Source organism: Gymnodraco acuticeps, unplaced genomic scaffold (assembly GCF_902827175.1).
Source record: "Gymnodraco acuticeps unplaced genomic scaffold, fGymAcu1.1, whole genome shotgun sequence".
Taxonomy (NCBI): Eukaryota; Metazoa; Chordata; class Actinopteri; order Perciformes; family Bathydraconidae; genus Gymnodraco; species Gymnodraco acuticeps.
Window position 1 is genome coordinate 1,902,543 of NW_022992053.1, and position 15,681 is coordinate 1,918,223.

General features: G+C 42.2%; 1 protein-coding gene across 7 annotated transcripts in view; it reads right to left on the reverse strand.

Annotated features, from left to right (window-relative positions):
• LOC117536941 (nck-associated protein 5-like) overlaps positions 1–14,427 on the reverse strand; it is a 184,621-nt gene extending 170,194 nt beyond the window's left edge. For all 7 annotated transcript variants that reach the window (XM_034202042.1, XM_034202039.1, XM_034202041.1 and 4 more), the window contains exon 1: positions 13,890–14,427. In XM_034202042.1, the coding sequence (XP_034057933.1) occupies positions 13,890–13,948 (59 nt within the window). In that variant the 5' untranslated portion in view covers positions 13,949–14,427. The remainder of the gene's footprint in view (positions 1–13,889) is intronic.
• Between the last annotated feature and the right edge of the window lie 1,254 nt (positions 14,428–15,681).

The window sequence follows — 15,681 nt, forward strand, 5'->3', positions numbered from 1 at the left end:
AAATATATTTTCGGAGTAAAGGATAGCAGAAGATACTACATTACCCAGAATCCCCAGCTATCGTTTGGACTACACCATGTGCTCTGTTTGACAAACCCCGTGATAGTCCTCAAGCTCTGTGATTGGAGAGTTTTTTTTTTTCTTTTTTGCGTGTGTTTATAAATTACCTCAAGGGCCATACCAAATGGTCTCGCGGGCCGTATACGGCCCGGGGGCCGGGGGTTCCCCACCCCTGGTTTAAAACCTCTGCACCTGCAAACACAAACCGCTTTCTGTGCACGGATTGCTGTGCATTTGTGTGTGGGTTTTTTGAGACTCCCCTGACGGTCAGCCGATTCGTACTTGTAATTTTTTCTATCTGTAGCCAATCAGATGTCTCCTCAATTCTAAGCCAATCACATGAGAGCATCCTCACGAGGGTATGATTTCTTGCGTTCATGACATAGCACTTCATATACGCATTTTGCGCTGTCCGGAGCTGACAGGTCCATGGAGCCTGATCTCAGGACCGAAGGACCGTAGTATAGTCGTCTTTATTTTTACGTTATTATTATTCAAAGATAAATAAGGTGTGTGTTATATGAGATGGCAGAGAGGTTTCAGCTCCGATTATTAAATCAAAGAGGCTTAATGTTTTCGATTATATCAGGGGTTCCCAAAGTGTGAGACGCGCCTCCCCTGGAAAAAATAAAGAGAAACAGTGAAATCTAGCTAGTTAACTTCAGCAAAATGTATGCGAGCGGCAAAAAGTTACCTAAAGTGAGAGAGGAGACAGCGTCTGTCAGAAAACGGAGGAAGTATGACAATGATTATTTGAAGCTAGGATTTTCATGGACTGGTCCTGATGACACTCCACTGCCACAGTGTGTTATCTGCAACGAGGTGCTAGCTAATGACAGTATGAGACCATGTAAACTCCGGCGTCATATTGAGATGAAACACCCATGTTTGGTGACCAAGCCACAGGAGTTTTTTGACCGGAAGCTCAAGGAATTGCAGTCACAGAAAAATGTCATTGACACATTTAGCACTGTGAATACAAAGGCAACCGAAGCATCATACCGAGTGGCGTTACGGATAGCTAAGGCAGGTAAACCTCACATCATTGGTGAAACGTTACTCCTCCCTGCTGCTAAAGACATCTCCGTCTCAACTATTTCTCTCCGAGTGCAACGTATGAGGAAGCTGCCTTAACCTCAACATGTTTAAAAACATAAAGATAAAGAGGTTTAAAAAATATATTGTTTAATGTTTTAAGGAGGTGACGCTCAGCCAATCAAAAAAGAGAAAGGTAGCGAAAACAGAGCATTTTATGACATTTTCTCTTACTGGACCTCTTTGAAATGCAATTGAATACCCCTGCATTATACTGTAGCAACAACAACTGTTAAGTATTACTTTGTAATAGCACCCTTACTCCATGTTTAATGGTAGGCTACGTCCCATTGTGCACCCTTACTCCATGTTTAATGAGAAGGGTCTAGCTGCGGCCGCGGACAGTACACAACACTACACGACACGCCCACCTGACACGACACTACGGTGGCTGAGAGGCACTACCGTTAACCGCGGCTGTCAGCTGTGTTTACTCGCCTCATTCATTCATGAGGCAGCTTCTCGAGCCGTATCTGGCCGTGCAACACTTATAGTCACATGCTGTATGCCGAAGTATTATTTTAAACAACACATTAAGTTGACGAATCACTTGAGTCAAATGTAATTAAAGTCAGATCCACTCGTGTCTTAGATGGGGCCAGTGGCGTAACAAGGTTGTGATTGGCCCCGGTGCAAATATTGTTTTGGGGCCTCCCCCCCCATCGCCCCAAACATAAGCGCACGCTGATGCGCTCACACACGCACGGACATACACAACCACTCAGAAGCGCCACATGTATAGGCTATCAACAACAGCCTGCCCTGGCCTCAGACCACCACAGCCTGACAACGGCACAGCGAACTAAGAAGAGGATTACACCTGTTTCCTTGATGTTTGTCTCTGGGGGATGGGCCGGTAGGCCTACATAGACCGGTTGCTATAATATAGCTTTTGATCTTGGCGTTGGGGGTCTCAATAGCGCCCTATCGGTTGGGGGCCTTCGGGGAACTGTTGGACCACCGCCGGGCACAGCCAAATCTAGCCTCTCCTCCTGGCTGGCTGGAGAAGAAGGTTGCACAGCCACAGCCACGGATACAGCGTCACTTGTGGAGCTAGGTGGCAATGATGGTGGTGAGGCAGGTGAGCTATCGTTAGCCTCCGGCTCCGGCTGCCGCTGCACGTCAACATTGCTAACGTTAGCGCTCGATTTTGAGGACGATGTATGACAAAAAAAACTGTCTAATTTTGTCAGTTTAGCTATTACATCTCCTTGTTCTCTCGTTTTTCTGATTCTGTTAATGTGAGAAAATGTATGAAGCACGGTTTGGTGCCTCGGATTAGCTGCTGATTTTACACCCCAACACACACCATGCGCCAGTCAGTTCAGCAGAGCAGCTCGCCTTTATCCTCCATTTTTTACAAACAGGCTTGGGCTACCAAGCTTTGTCAGCAAATTACAAACTTGGACGGGTGGTCAGAGAACTCACTCAAGCTGAGGGAGGAGGAGGGGGCTGTCTCCAGAGAAGATAAGTGGACGCACCATACTGTCCATGCCATGAGTTAATCCTGAGGATATGCACAACCGGTGCTCCATTCTGAGAATGCTCACATTTAGGGTTTTGGTCTTACAAATGTTCACCTGAAAGTAATGGGGTTACAGTAGGCTTCATCCTCTAGGAACGACAAACGTCTCTATGACATTTCTTGGCAACCCTCCAATGGTGGATATTTCAGTCAGACTAAAGAAGGGGACTGCTGCCTGGCCGAAAGGACAGGTTCAATACCAGTACAGGATATGTGCAGCATAACACAAAACACACATCTGCAATAACATCTGTCACTATCTAAAAACCAAAATTACTAAGAATTCATAAAATAATGTAATAACTTGGAGTGTGCAGATAAGCTAAATAATAAATTATACAATAATGATATACTGTAGCTGAAATAACCCTAAGCAAGCAGTTAACACAAACCTTACAGCCTGTAGCATCCAGGTAGCTGATTAAAACAATATCCAATGTGTAAAACTAAAAAATAACAATAGAACTAATTAAGTGTGTAAATAACATAACCGTCTCAGAGGTTTATATGACTCCTGTACACACAGACATTTTATGCACCTTTCTCTTCTTTCATTCCATAAATAGTCTGTGGATGAGATATTTTTAGCAGAAGGCTATTTTTTATGAGTCCTTGATACTGGAAAGGTTTTAACTCCCAGTAATGCTGTTACCATTCTGTCGTTCACTCTGATCTGCTTCTGCAGCAACAACAGTTGAGTTTGAGCTTTCATTTATTCAGGGAATGATTCAGCTCTTTCTCCACCTGCTGAACGTTCTAAATCAGGAATAAACCATAGAGGAGGTCGATATTAATGTTGATAGTTTAAGAGTAGATGTATCAATACATAAAGATTTGTGTTCTAAAGGGTATTTTTCAATGCCACATATCAACATTATTTGTTACGCAAACATGTTTTATCATTTAGTGGGAATGCTGTTCCCACTATCTGTTATTCTACGCACGAAAAGTTTATTATTCCGCCGACTTATTTTGGCCCTCTTCTCCTCCCGCATTGAACATTGCAGAAACTCCGTTCAAACATCAAAACGTTCAGCTCGGTCGGGAATCGAGGGCTATTACTTTTCTCATTCATAACTTTCATAATTCCAGAGATACATCCCATAATTCATCACATTTTTAACATTTAAACTTTAACATTGCACAGCTCGTTAAGGCAGAGTGCGTGATGTCAGAGTTAGAGTGGAGGACAGTTTGAAATTTGCCTTCATATATTTTTTTAAAACTGCCACAATTCCCAAACCCTACATTCCTGAGACATAATTTCTCATGACAAACGTAGGAAAACATCCTGTACCTATGACATCAATAAAATGCACCTGTGTTCGTCGTCCATAACATACGCCTGCCCATACCATAACCCCACCACCACCATGGGCCACTCGATTCACAACATTACCCTAACCCTACCCCTACCCCTCACACCAGATACTGACCGGTTTTCGGACCCCCCCCAGACCCCTCCAATAAAGCAAAACTGCACGTTTCAGAGTGGTCTTTTATTGTGGCCAGCCTAAGGCACACCTGTGCAATAATCATGCTGTCTAATCAGCATCTTGATATGCCACACCTGTGAGGTGGGATGGATTATCTCGGCAAAGGAGAAGTGCTCACTATCACAGATTTATGAACAATATTTGAGAGAAATGGTTATTTTGTGTATATAGAAAATGTTTTAGATCTTTGAGTTGATCTCATGAAAAATGGGAGCAAAAACAAAAGTGTTGCATTTATATTTTTGTTCAGTGTATTTCACCAGTTCTTTTTGCATTTTCAACTTTTCCTACGAATAACATTCTACATTCAAAGCCTTAAATCTTTAACATTATTTATACATTTGGAGTTTCATGCTATTTCTTAACATAATATTCATTCATATGGAAACCATTCACTCATCCTAATATTCCTGATTATTCACTTTCTTCTTACACATTATATTTCAACATAAAGCATTCCCACTAGCAATTTCTTCAGGAATTGCATTCTCTAGTTACATTTGGAACTCACAATAAACCAGTGTGATGATGATGACCATCAACTGACCAATCATTTTGAATGACGAATCTCTACAAGTGAATAAGTCCAATATGCAAAGAAAATTGAAGGTTGCCGTGATCGAAAACATTTATACAATCAGTCAAAGGACAGCGTTATGAAAAAAGGCTCCACTAAAGTTTTCCTTCACAGCCCAAAGATATCCTGAATTCTTCAGTGTTGAATATCCACAGCAAACAGGCAGCCATGTAGCACACAAATCCTACAGAATAAGGCCGGTAAACACTACTTCCCCAGAAATTCCAAGAATATTTTACTTACGCAAGCCAACTCCAAATAAATTCAAATGTTCCAAAAATGTTAGTAATAACAATGCAGGCTATTGTCTTTAACCTTGTTGTGTAAATGTGTATTTGTTTAAGTTGACAAAAAGATACAGCAGACAGTTGTATAATTTATATTTGTTTTTTCACATTGTTGTAAATAAAGCGCAGGTGTTACTAATCAAATTAACAACAGCTCAAATGTACCAGTAGTAAAAACCAGTAGTGAATGGAATGCATACCAAATGTGCTGCTTAAGTGTTCTATCACAATGCAACCTCAGACAGTATGTGATATTAAAAAAGCTAAACAGACAGGACTGTGGTCAGCTGTGTTGTTCAGACACTTTGGGGATAAAGAACAGCTAGATAGCTATTGTGCTAGCAAACTGTTTACTTTTTAGGCTGAATTCTAGGCACAGTGGAATAAGTGTTAGGAGTGGAATAGTTTTCTGGCCGCCTGACAGATGTAAGTACATGACATCCTTTGAGGGCTCCACCTACTTTTAGGAAAATAACTTGGTGTTTATCTTTAAAGATGCTCAACTTTAATCACGGGCTAGTTTTATAGTGTGTCTGCCATGTTGTGTTGGGCAGGTAGCATGCAGCTATTTAAGCTTTTTAGGTGGAACAGCCACAAAAGTCGGTTGCTTTAAAACCAGAGCAATGGGCTAAAAAAAACACTAGCATCACTGACAATTCCTAGAGACTACAAGTGACCCATTTTATATTATATACTGTTCATTTCAAAACTATTGATTTCTGCAAATCTATTGACTTCTGTACAATGTCTTCTGAAAAAGCACATTAGCCACTACTTACCCATGTTTTCCTGACCAGTATGGACAATCAGCCCTCCCTGTCCAAGCCTTTCTTTAACCTTTAGGCTACAGCTGACCCCTTTTATGCGGCTGCACAATGCAATCATCCAGCCTCCTAATCAAAAGCATTAGATAATCTGCTTCAATGCACCAAACACTGAAGAGATGCACCCACAGACAATGGTTATCCCCTTGCCCTAAGCTACTATACATCCACTCCCAACCCAGTCTCACGGTATTTTGTGTTATAGTCACGACATATAATCTATTGATTTGTGTTCACCAACACGAATTCCCCTTTTTTTCGTGTCACACAGAACGATTTTAAAAGCAATGTATTTCTATTGGTAGTATGTTTCGTGCCTGCACCACGTCTTTTTGTCCGGTCGGGTCTTGGAAGACCGGAAGCTGTGTGGTTCATAAAAACATGTTCTTACTCAATATCAAGCCACGATTATTGTTTTTATTTTAAATCGTATAATGTCGGACTTTTTTTGCCGTCCGCAAGGAAAATAAATGGGGCTCAGAGCCTCAGAATACTGAAATCTGTATTTTTGAGTCAAATGTAATTAAAGTCAGATCCACTCGTGTCTTAGATGGGGCCAGTGGCGTAACAAGGTTGTGATTGGCCCCGGTGCAAATATTGTTTGGGGGCCCCCCCCATCGCCCCAAACATAAGCGCCCGCTGATGCGCTCACACACGCACGGACATACACAACCACTCAGAAGCGCCACATGTATAGGCTATCAACAACAGCCTGCCCTGGCCTCAGACCACCACAGCCTGACAACGGCACAGTGAACTAAGAAGAGGATTAAACCTGTTTCCTTGATGTTTGTCTCTGGGGGATGGGCCGGTAGGCCTACATAGATGATGTTGTTTAATTGCTTATATATTTAAGATCCACGTCACGTTTTCAGTTTTGGTGGCAGTTCCTCATGTTTGTCTAGAAGTCTTCTCAGCAGGGCTCTATAAATAGAGAACTACGGCAGATATGTAATATTTAATGCAGCCGAACCGTGTATTACAATGCCGTTATGTGATGACTTTCAAAGAGAAAAGCAAGCACACTCGGAATAAAGTATTATTTTAAAAAAAAAAATGTTTTCGGATTTCACATCGCATAAACCCAATTTCCCAGCGTGCTAAACCATCCAAGTCTGTTTCCGGTATTGCTTATGACGGGTGTATTTTGTTGTACACACATTCCTTCACATTTACATTTTCATTTACATTAAAGTATTTTGTGAGGCCTTCTAAAATGTTTTTAAATATAACTACGGTTGTAGTTGAAGAGTTTGTAAATTAACATGAACCGAAGCTGTTGCCTGGCAACGCAATCGCACAACGTCACGTCCGTTAATTCCACAAACACACACATGTATTAACATCGATTTAATACATTAATGTAGCCTTTGTTTCTGCTCAAAGAGGTGTCGACCAGCTGGGGCAACGAGAAAATCGGCGAAATCGAGTGTGACTATTAAAAAATAAATAATTATTATATTAATATTGACAATAACAATCGACCGTCGGGTTAGCATTTGCTTGGCATTTCCGGGTATTTCTCCACTGGTTGGGCCATGTTAACAATACCGTGTAACTGTCACGTTTGAAGGGACGAAATCGTGACATCTTCACGTCTCCCAGCATGGTAAATCGTCACATGTTCACGTCTTGCCGTGATACCGGGTTGGCCCTGCCCCACATTTTCGCAGCAGCGGAAGCCGCGGAACACTGTACACATCCCGTTTCAATAATTCCCCTCTTCTCTAAAGTCGCATCTAAAAAGAACGCCATTTGATCTAGCTGTGTATATTTTGTTATTTTTGATTGTTATATTCAATCTCATTAGCTACAGGCATTTTTTAAGCTTGTAAAGGGAAGATGACAGCTCACTCGCCACTTTGCTCTTCTACAGCGCCGCTCCGCCTCCCTCCGCTGAAATTATGAATGTAAGGCGTATAGTAATCATAGATAACACGGCAGGGTCCGTTACAGTTTGTTTTCATCTGATATAAAATAAACAAAGTCTTGGCTTTTAGAATATTGGTGCATTCACACCTGCCTTGTATAGTCCGGTTGAATCTAACCCTGGTGCGTTTAGCCGCTTGGTGTGGTTCATTTGGGTCGGTGTGAACACAGTCCGAGACCTCTTAAGTGAACTAAAGTTTAACAAGCGGACTCTGGTCCGATAAAATAGGTGGTCTCGGAACGCTTGCTTGCAAACTCTGGAGCGGTTCATTGCTGGTGTGAACGCAGTCCGCACCAAAACATAAGAAGCGTATATTTACGAGTCACAACAACGCGGATGTCTTCAAAAATCTTTAGCGAAAGAGTCTTTCAAGACATCCGCGGTTGTTTAGTTAAAGAGTGAAGCAGAAAGTAAAAATGCTCCGTCAACTACATAAAATTAAGAACACCTGTCGTCGATGAAACGCCCCTCCTTACTGCAGAACGTCTCTCATTATGTGTTATAATGTTTTTTAACGGACGTTGTCTGATTAAATTATCATATGCGCGGGCCGCTAGTGGCTGCGCCAGGGTATTTTTGTTGGGTAATCTATGGTAGGGCTAACCCATACAGTGGTGGTGCTCAAATCAGTATTTGCAATGTAATTACATACACGCTATATCACCCCCTTGACAGTGAAACGCCACGCGTGAGGTTTAGATTATTTCCCTGTCTCAATCAAAATGGAACTGTATGAAATAAAACGGCACATTTGTCTTGTAGTAAATAAAAAGGGATCCCTGTGAACGTGATGTATGATAGTACACGTTGAAGATCCAATGGCGGTTCCGATTGATCTCAATCAGTAAGGCATGACGCAGACCCAACGTTTCGTTGCTCTGATTGGCTGTAGGTCTATTCAGATTGCATTCGGAGGCATTTTGATCTGGCCGCGCTGATACTATAACGCCAGAGAATTTCCACACCTTTAGTGTATAAAACTCCCCCACTACTTGGACTATTCCTTGCACCCCTCTTCTAGCATAAACCCGAATGGTCTCAACCATATTGCATCAGTAACGTGCACTTGTTGTTACAGCAGGATCAGTTTGTGTGTTGTGGACACGACCCATATATTTTCGCAATCCGTGTTCTCAACATTTAAGCATTTTGCTTATTATTTAATTGAATTAGCTTACTTTAACATCACTTTTCATGGTGGGGCTAAGGCGGGGCTAAGCCATTTCTTGGTATGGCTGTAGCCTACCCCAGCCATACCCTGCTCCAGATTAACAGCAGCATCAGAATAACCTGCCGAAAGTGCCGATGCTCCATGGCGGAGGCTCCGGTAGAAATTGCCGGGATTTGCGTTTTTACCTCCTTAATGTCTGACCAATGGTTGAACACAGGGGCGGCGGGTACTGTAGGCTAGAGAAGGCTAAGCCTTCCCAAATAATTTTGTCGCATCCTGGTAAAATAAAAATATCATGTATAATGTTTGTGTCTTTGACATTAGCGCTGCTATGCAGCCACCTGTGCCCTGTACTACGAAGCCAGTTCAACATACCCTGGATATGTTTGAGTTATCTTAACTAACCTTAACAAACGAGATCTCGCTAAGCGGTCCTACGACGCTGGTTATCAACTCGGTAAATCAAGCCAGGGTTTATCTTTCCAGCTGAGAGCGCGTTCAAGTGAAAGGGGCGGGGTTAGCAACATTTGACCAATCACAAACAGGGACAAGTGTACTGACAGCACAGCGTCATACTTCATTAATGAAAAGTAAACTAATATTAGACAAATATGAGCTTTAAACATCCATTACTTAAACATATAATCCAGTATACAAGCCACATAGTTGCACCTGCAAAGTGAATATAGAACAGCTGGTTAAAAAATAAATAAACTACTGTGTGTTTGAAAGCATATACACAGTTTTATGATATCTCTGCCCCATCTATTACCTCATTCACACCAACGCAACTCCGGTTCAAGCTCCGTGCTAGAGCTTTTCAGGTTCAGAACCGGTTCATCGGGGCCGGTTCGGAGCTGGAGCTTGAAAAGCACCGGGTTTTCCTATTCACACCGCAGCGGAGCAGCCTCTTAGCTCCGGAATCCGGTTCATTTCGAGCACCAAAAAATTGTCCGGCCAGAGCAAAAGCACCGCATACGTCACGCTTACGTTGAGGCGGGGCAGGGGGGGATCAACTCCTGAACAACAACAAAAAGCCGGCCTTTCATCCAGTTTGTACACAACGATGGAGAAACTTAACAAGCAGCAGTGGTCCACTGAAGAGACCAGCTACCTACTGGGAATCTGGGCTTCCGAAGAGGTACAGAGGAAGCTGGAGCACAATCGGCCATTGTTGTTGTTGTCGTGTCATCTGTGAGGGGTTTCCGCGCGGTTTGGGTTTATGAAGCAGGCACGCAAACGGTTACGTCATGACGCAAACGATGACGCAATGACGCAGCACCAGTCGGACTCTGGGCGGTGTGAAAAAAGCCGGAGCTAAACCGAAGAACCATTTCTGAACCTGAAAAGCTCTAGCACGGAGCTTGAACCGGAGTGGCGTTGGTGTGAATGAGGTAAGAGAGTCCTTTAGCTCACCTGAGCCTCTCAGTCTGCCAGGAGAGGACTCTCTTCCACCTTGTTGTTGAAAAAGCTCCTTATATCCGTTAGCGTAACTCGCTAGCACCATAAGCTAACAACAACGATCTCCGGTACAGGTGTGCTCTCTCTCTCTCGCACACGCACACAAAATGGCTCGTTCCATACACACACAGAGCCGAGCTTGAATGAAACACAGAGACCCAGACGTACTTGTACTGTAGCATATTATTTTCGAATCAATAATATTTGAATGTATGAATCTTTTTTTAATCGTTTTTGTTCTTGTCATAAGTATTTTTCCTCCTGGTCTCTCCCTGTCATGCCTCTGCGCCCCCCAATTTGAGAAACACTAGGTTAAGGTCTTCTTTTAAATAAGAGCTTTGGGGGTATCTACAGATAAACATTAAGCCTGACAAAGTAATATATTGCTTTCCTGCAATGTTAACTATGTTGAAGCACTTATTTTAACTGATATTATACATATTAATTATACTCTTATAAGATGTATGTAGATAGTATAAGAAATGTGCAGAATATGACAGTTTAATGGTGGAGGTATACACACATATTGATAGATGTCTTGTAATAAAACAGGTAAAACAGGTTTGAAATCATTCCAATGTATACTATAGGACAGTAAACCAGACATATCGTTTTAAACTGGAAAGATACAAACATATGCATTAATAAAATAGTAAAATAAGATATGAATGAACAACAAAAATAAAATACGTTACATGGATTTGTTATTGGCTATGGTAGGTTATTGGTTATGTTCACATACTTATTTAATTATTAAAATGTAAACCGATCTTTTTCATATGGGTGTTTAGAGTTGTAACCCCTAGATCTAGTCTCTAGTAATTCTGCTTAAAGTGCACCAGATTGAAGCATTTTACTTTAAAATGTTCAAACATTTCTTCCCGGTATGCCTGAGAAGGCAGGCATGCTTGTTTTTCTCAACAATAACTGTTTTTAAATGGTGGGGGGGGGGGGGGGGTCCTTTAAAAGTTGGACTGTTGTAGCTTCAGTGGTTCTCAGGTTACAGTTACATAGCAGTGAATATAAACAGACTGATTAATGTGAATATTACTGTAAACTAACCTGTGTAAAAGTTTCTCGAATAAATGTAATGTTTTGGTGGAAGAAGCATGTGTAATTTTTTTACCCTGCCCCTCAAAGAATCGGAATTGAGAACCTTTAAGAACCGGAATCGAAAAGTAGAATCGGAATCGGAATCAGAATCGTGGAAATTCAAACGATACCCAACCCTAGTCACCGCTGCCAAGAACCTCGGTTTGACTCCCGAGCCCGAGGAAAATGTCAGGCAATGTCATACCCTCTATCCCCCTCTTCCCACACTGTATCTCTGATAAAGGCACTCTTTTGCTCAAAGATTTCTTTAAATAAATATATATATATATATCAAGTATAAGTCTCTGTGTCTGTCTTTACGTTTTCTTAACATTCGGTTATCCAATCTTCATCACACTTGATGGTTGTATTGTGTGAGTTCTTGAGATCTACAGGACATATTTATCAAGATTGTGTTATGTACACATTGTGAAGTGTATTAAGGGGTCTCAAATTTGAAACCTACTGCATGCTGGGTAACGTTTGCTTTCTGTTACTCACTACAGCATATCAACCGTTACACGGGCGGAAAAGCATGCTAGGTTTGCTCTCTATCGATGTTCATGCCAATATTCTTATCATAAATGTTTGTTGAATCCTTGAACAGCTACAGTATCCTTTCTGATGGGGATGAGTCCAGGCATTTCTGTAACTTTCTGAAACCAACATTCACACACACTTCCCAGGGGGGTTGGCCAGCAGTGCCAATTTGAGGAGGGTAGCTACTTTTAGTGGCTCTCTTTTTTCAGTTTTCACACAACTATTTCTGGCATTTCTCACAAGACCAACAGTAGAGTGAAACACTAATAATACCCCTCTGAAAATGTGTGGCATGTCCCTTATATTTAAACAATGTTGCGTCTCCCACTTGCAACAGCTTTTCACCTCTGAAATTGTTACAGTTTGTAAGGAATAAACACTTCTGACGTTGAACAAACTTTGAACAAACTAGTTATTTTCTAGTGTAACCTAGATTGTTTGAACATGATACTGACAATACATTGAGCAATATAATGAATAGGGAAAGAATGTCTGTCTGTATACTGTATATGTACTGTATGTTGTTCGAGTTTCTCCACAACCTTTCATCTGATAGACTTCTTACTTTACTTGGTATTGCTCAGGACCAATGGGTCATCTTTGCAAGCAGATTATTACAACCCATATGTTTTAAGGCTGCAACCTGGTCTTAGTAATAATGACGGGAGAGAAGGAGGAGTTGTGTGTAATATTTTAAAGTGCAACAAAAGTCTTTGTTTGTATGAGACCAATGGATGGGTCCAACAAAAATAAAACTTCCACTAAGGGGACTAATGTTGATGACCAGTATGAAAACAAATGTCAACATGGTATTTTTTAGGTACAAAGCTATTGTTACTTTATTAATACCTAACATTATGTAAGGTAGTTACGACGTCCCAAACTTTTGTAAACTCAAACTAAACTAAACAAGTATTGCCTAATATTACCCAGTAGGCCTTTGTATATATTCTTAACTGTACTCAGCTGAACGTGATATGCTAAAATATATTCAGGTAACCTTCCAGTAGATTTCAGTTTTAGAGAAAAGACAAGTAAAGGGACTAAATGTTAGCATCCCACGCTCCACATTATAAGACACGTGTGTAATTACCTAATTAGATGAGACAGTTTGGCTCTTTGGTGAAACATTGACCTCAGTCTGACCTCTGGTCCCAATGTCTGAACCCTGGTCAAATGACATGGCTTTGTCTTGTGGTAGAAGACATGCTGATCTGTTCTGTGTCTTATTGACTTCTGACGCTTGATCAAATTACAATGAACTGACCTGATCTGACCAGACTGAAAGAAAGCTACTGGGTTGAATTTGTCTTTATTAGCCTGGATCCGATGGAATTCAGCTGAATACTTTAGTAGTACTTTATTTCCCCCAGTGTAAAGGATCAACTCCTCTCTCGTGTCCATTTTTCCCTCCAAGCAATACGAAGCCAAAAGCTTTCAGAAACCAAAAGGACTTTATAAATGTTGTATTCAGGTCTTCTCAGCCTGTGCCATCTTAGCCTACTTTCCTCAGTACTTTGGGGGAAGCGCAGTTACTTGTTGCCAACAATGATATCTCCTAGTCATACATTATACATGGAGCTATACTGCATAGTGCATTAATACAATATGGCATCAGTTCATCAGCACAATTTGGAACCTTTTGAAGCATCTGAAAGAAAACAATCTCAATGTATGTGTTCAAGAGGGAGCGTGTGAGCAATATAAATCAGGTCTACGTGGTCGTAGTGATTTGTAATGGGTTCGATCAATGGCTAACACACAGGCACGTGCACACACAAAACCATCAGCCGGACATTTAAGCGTGCATATCAGAGCAGTGCGTCCTTACCCTGTCGGAAGCTGTGAGTATCCACAGAGACAGATGTCAGTAGAGGAGGTGCAGATCATTCCTCTCGCACATCACATTCAGAGACCACCGGAGGAGCAGAGCACAGTGGAGAGCTCCACAATCTGGGTCAGTGCTGCTGGAAGCATCCTTATGATGAAGAAGGTAGCCACAGAGGTGCAGACGTCACAGGCCCACATGGATGCTAGCATCCAGCCACGGTCGCATCCTCTGTCTGTTGTTTTGGATCCTGGTGCAATGAATTCTACTGAGACTGGAGCAAATCCACAAGGTTCTCACATCCACACACCAGAGCTCCCTGCTAGCAGAAATAAGCTGGTCTGCATGAAGCATCAGCGCCAGAGAAAGACTCTCCTCCTCCGCTCACTGCCTCTGCCTACTTCACTGCTTTATCGCTCTATTTCTGTCTTCCTCTGATGCTCACCCATATTTCCACTTCACTGCTCTCTCTCCCTCTTCCACTCTCTCTCTCTCTAATTCTCAGCTGTCTCTCAGTGCTCGCTCAGCCTTTGCCCAGAGGATGTTGAACATGTGTTCAGGGTGGGGGTTGGGGACTGCTGCCTTCATAGGTGGCACGCTTACTTCCCACACTGCCAGGTTAGGGAGGATGGCACCGTGAGCTTACGTTTTAGGCACCTAACTAGCAGTCAGTTAGATCCAGTGTGGTCTATTTCTGTAAACAGGCTATTTCTGAATCAAAGATCTGAGGAGTGGAAGACGGGATTAATGGCTGTGATTAACTGTCATGCTGCACTTGATTGGTGGAAATCTGTTGGACAGCAAAGTAAGGAAGGGAGGAAGTAGTGGATGTCTGTATGTGACATGATAAAATCACTGTCAGATTACTAAAGAGCCCTGCAGGAATGTCGGAGGGGGGAAACAAACCTCACAGGCTCAGAAAGGATCTGCAGCACATGAGTGTTTTTGTTGCTGCTGAACACCGCTGCCTCTTTCCAGACAGGCGAGACACATTTATCCACATTATACGACAGAGGCAGAGGGAGAAGAGGAGATGTGGGAGGCAGAGTGTGTAGGAGAAAAATTGACAAACAGAGAGGGGAGAATGGGGGGGGCTGAGAAAGCTGCAGAAAGGAAAAGAAAAGGAGGGAGAGGGAGGAAAGAGAGCTTTGAAATATTTATAGAGCTGAAGACTGATGTAAAGAAATAAGCTCCTCTATTTCTGTGCTGTGACACACGGTCGCATCTTGTATGGGAGGCTGTCAGGCTGAGTCATATCACAGGGATCCTGCTTCTGCAGCGAGGACACACACACTGCAGCACAGGCAGGAACAGTCATGTGTTTATCGAAGCGGATTGCACACAAATAAATACATTCAGGCTCCAGGGGAAAGTGTTCCTAAAACAAATATTAACTGAGTGAGCTGCTCAGAGAAAGTGCGCTTCATCAGGAAAATGATGACCTTGTGACAATCATAAAAGCCATTAGACTGACCAACGAGGTTGTTAGGGAGGAAGGAGATAAAGATGGGGAGGGGATATTTGGGAGATATGAATTTCGCTGGTTTTATTTATAGTCCCCTTTTTCCTGGGAAGTGAGGCGTTTCCAAATCAAACGCTTTTCACTGAAAGCTAATGGAAGTCAAATAGTCTTTGTACCCAAGATTTAATTTTGCTTGCAAATTTAAAAACATGCGTGCATGTGAGAGTATATGTGTGTGTGTGTGTGTGTTTGTGGAGACCGGGATACCTTTGGGTTTATGCTGTGACCTAGATTAGGCCTTGATGCTCCCAACCCTGGCAGGCTGAGTGTGTG